At 47.7% G+C, this 3221-nt stretch overlaps 1 protein-coding gene across 7 annotated transcripts in view; it reads left to right on the forward strand.

Annotated features, from left to right (window-relative positions):
* The window catches only part of rnf220a (ring finger protein 220a), a 156146-nt gene that overhangs the window by 150996 nt on the left and 1929 nt on the right, over positions 1 to 3221 (forward strand). For 4 of the 7 annotated variants that reach the window (XM_031854739.1, XM_031854740.1, XM_031854741.1 and 1 more), the window contains 2 exons: positions 1261 to 1455; positions 1883 to 1957. In XM_031854739.1, the coding sequence (XP_031710599.1) occupies positions 1261 to 1455; positions 1883 to 1957 (270 nt within the window). The remainder of the gene's footprint in view (positions 1 to 1260; positions 1456 to 1882; positions 1958 to 3221) is intronic. The other 3 variants (XM_031854743.1, XM_031854744.1, XM_031854746.1) reach the window with 1 other exon arrangement.

Genomic DNA, 3221 nt, shown 5'->3' on the forward strand with positions numbered 1-3221 from the left:
CCCCCACCGCGTGTTTTTCTTCTCTTTTTTCTTTTTCCCCCCCCCCCCCCCCCCCCCCCCCCCCCCCCCCCCCCCCCGGCGAAACATTTCGAGTTATTAGCCACTGTAACCTTCCAACGCTCAGGTAGCTGTATGCAAGAAGGAAACAAGTGCTCTCCTGCTGCAGCCAAGTTGGCTCAAGTTCCTCCTCCGTGCTGGGGTTTGGTCTCATCAGTGGATTTCTACCCCCATCTACTGGTCATCTTAGGCCCTGTTTTGTTAACTTATAATAATGTAATCTTTTCTAAAATAGAGAAAATACACATAACTCTAAGTAACCAAGGAAGAGCTACTGTAAACAGGACATGAATCAAAGCCATACATCTCAGCTAGCCAGTGTCATCATGTCGGTGTTCTCCATTGCTAGTTTGTTCTTCTTGATAATAATCTATATTGACTATGAAAGTACATAAGGAGCACCGTAAACACATTCCTGTATTGGCATTGTCAACGGAAGTTAAGTGGGCAATGAAACCATTTAAAGCTGCAACAAGAAGTCCATCAATGTTGTAGTTGGAACTGATCAGCAGAAAAACAAAATCTATATTCTGTGGTTTCAGCTTCTCAAATGTGAGTATATTAGTCTTCTGTGATAGAAAACTGAATATATTAGGTTTTGGACTGTTGGGTCACAAATAAAAAACAAGACAATTGAAAATGTCACATTGGGCTTCAGGAAGTTCTCAAGTGCATTTAAAAAAACAAACATATTCTGACATTTTGTGGCCCAAACGACTTCTCATTTAATCTAGAACGTAATGCACAGATTAACTGACAACAGAAATAGATACAAACACACACACCCAGCGTTGTGTCTGTGGAAGGCAGTGGGTAATGAAGACATCCCTACATGTTGCAGTATCCCAGCACGAACCAAAGGGTTCCTAAGCCAAAAGACATTGAACGCACCTTTACCCAGTGTGGGAGAGTTTTTCTACAAGTCTCCTATCGACAACTTATCCGAGTCACCAGCATTGATATTTCTCGTTATTTGACGAAGCAAAGTCGGTGCGAACGCAGAAAGCAGTTTGTTCATCGTCTGTCCAAGCCGTATGCACTCCCATATGTGTGTGTTTGTGTCGAGTGTGCGTGTGTGTCGCACCGCAGTGTGTGTGCGCGCGCGATCAGTACAAACCCCGCCTTTATGATTAGCTGCCACCTTTCGCCCCCCTCCTACCCCTTCCCTTTCCTCACCCACCCCAACCCCTCCCTTCCACACAGAGGAAGCCTGCAATCCAGTCAGGCGCAGAGATCAAGAGCCTAGGGGTGTGGCCAGGGCCCCGGCCACTGGCCAATAAGGTCGGAGAGAGGCAGCCTAAGTCCCTCCCCCTCGGCCTGTACTGCCTGTACAGGGGCCTTGTGATCGGTGGCTACGGCAGCGGCATAAAGAGGCTCCTCCCGCAGCCCTTACGGAGGGTAAGGCACTCCCTCCGCTCCTCCCCCTCTTCCCTCCCTCATCTCTCAGTTCTTTTCGAGAGGAAAAGAAAAAAGGGCGCTCATCGGATGGGGTTCACTCATGGCTCTCTCTCCCTCATCTTGTCCTCCTCTGCCTGCCTCCCTCCGTCTCTGCTCGATGCCTGCCGATATCGTGTCCGTGTGTGTATGTGTCAGTGACCTGCAGGTTGCCGGTTCAGTTGCCCCCCCCCCCTCCCCATCCCACCCCACCCAACATGCTGCCTTGCTCAGTGGTTCTGTGGCTGCTGGCTGTGTCGTTTCGATGGTTAGTGGTTTGATGATGTCGGTCAGGGAACGTGCAGTGTTGTTTTGGTGGTTACCTGGCATGTGTGTGTTGGTCAAATTTGGTGTAATTTCATCCCCCCCTCTTCTCTCTCTCGGTTCCCAGGACTCCTACACGATGCCGCTCACCTCCATCCAGTGCTGGCACGTCCACTGCGAAGAATGCTGGCTCAGGACTCTGGTACGCACAAACTCGTACGCACACACACACACACACTCCTCGGTGCTTCAGGGCAGCTCCTCACGACGTGCAGCCTCATTTCATAGTTAGTGAGTTTCTCTCTGAAGCTGTGTCCCGTGGGGAGGAACTAAAATGGAATATTCCTCATATGACCTGTTCTCTCAACACACACACACACACACGCACACAATCCAGGCAATGCAAACACTTCCAGTTCTCAGCGGGGGGAAATGATCCCCAAAAGGCTTGCTAAAATGTTGGAATAAAGTGGTCAACTCCAACCTCCAATGACTTCTACACAGCGCCTTGGGTCTGCACACACACACACACACACGAGCGCAGTGGTTTTGTTGGTTATTAGTTATCTTAATGTATTCAGTAGTGTGTAATTAGCTGGGGCTAATGTGGTAAATGGAGCGCAATGTTCCTGCAGCGGAGAGAGTAAAGAGTCTCCTCGTTGGCTTCCTTTGGCTTCTTTGCTGTTGTCTCCTCTGTTCCTCTCTCTCACCTCACTGTCTCCTTTATTTCCTCTTCTATCCCCTTTCCTCCCCAAAACCTCTTCCCTCTCACCTCAGTGGCTCTATCTACTGTGCTGAACACCAGCAGTTGCCAGTTGTGACGCAACAATTACCAATGAGCAGTTCCCCGCCTTTAGCTCCCGTGGATATTATACTTGTAATTATTAATATGCTCTTAGCATCAAACACACACAGGAAGACAGGCACGGCAACACCTGTCCAAATAAGCTTTTGTTCCCCCCAATTTTCGTAAATAGAAAACAATTCCACCATAAATTGGTGCATGGAAATTCACCAGAATGCAGAAAATGAAGTGTTTGACTCTCAAAGCACCTTATCCCTGCCACAAAGCAGGCATTTGATTAGTTTGATTCAGCTGCTTAAGGTTGACAGCTTATTTGTGTAAATTAAAACAAACTAAAAGTAAAATGAGGCACATGGCCGTAATGATGGCTGCCCTCTCTCAGGTTTTATTGGGCATTTAGATGTGCTAACGATTGTGTGGAACACGCATCCGAAACAGGATCAATACTGATTCATGAAGAACTTCACGTGGCTACAACAAAGCCGTCGGTGCGTCTTTCATAAATTACTTTAGTGGATTTCTAATTTTCTTTTCTTACATTTTTTTAAAGGAGGCCGTAAGAAGACATTTTTGAATGAGGCCCATTGTTTCCATCTCGCCATAGACCTGTGTACTGTGTGTGTGTGTGTGTGTGTGTGTGTGTGTGTGTGTGTGTGTGTGT

The sequence above is a fragment of the Anarrhichthys ocellatus genome, unplaced genomic scaffold (assembly GCF_004355925.1).
Source record: "Anarrhichthys ocellatus isolate YVR2014 unplaced genomic scaffold, GSC_Weel_1.0 scaffold15, whole genome shotgun sequence".
NCBI lineage: Eukaryota > Metazoa > Chordata > Actinopteri > Perciformes > Anarhichadidae > Anarrhichthys > Anarrhichthys ocellatus.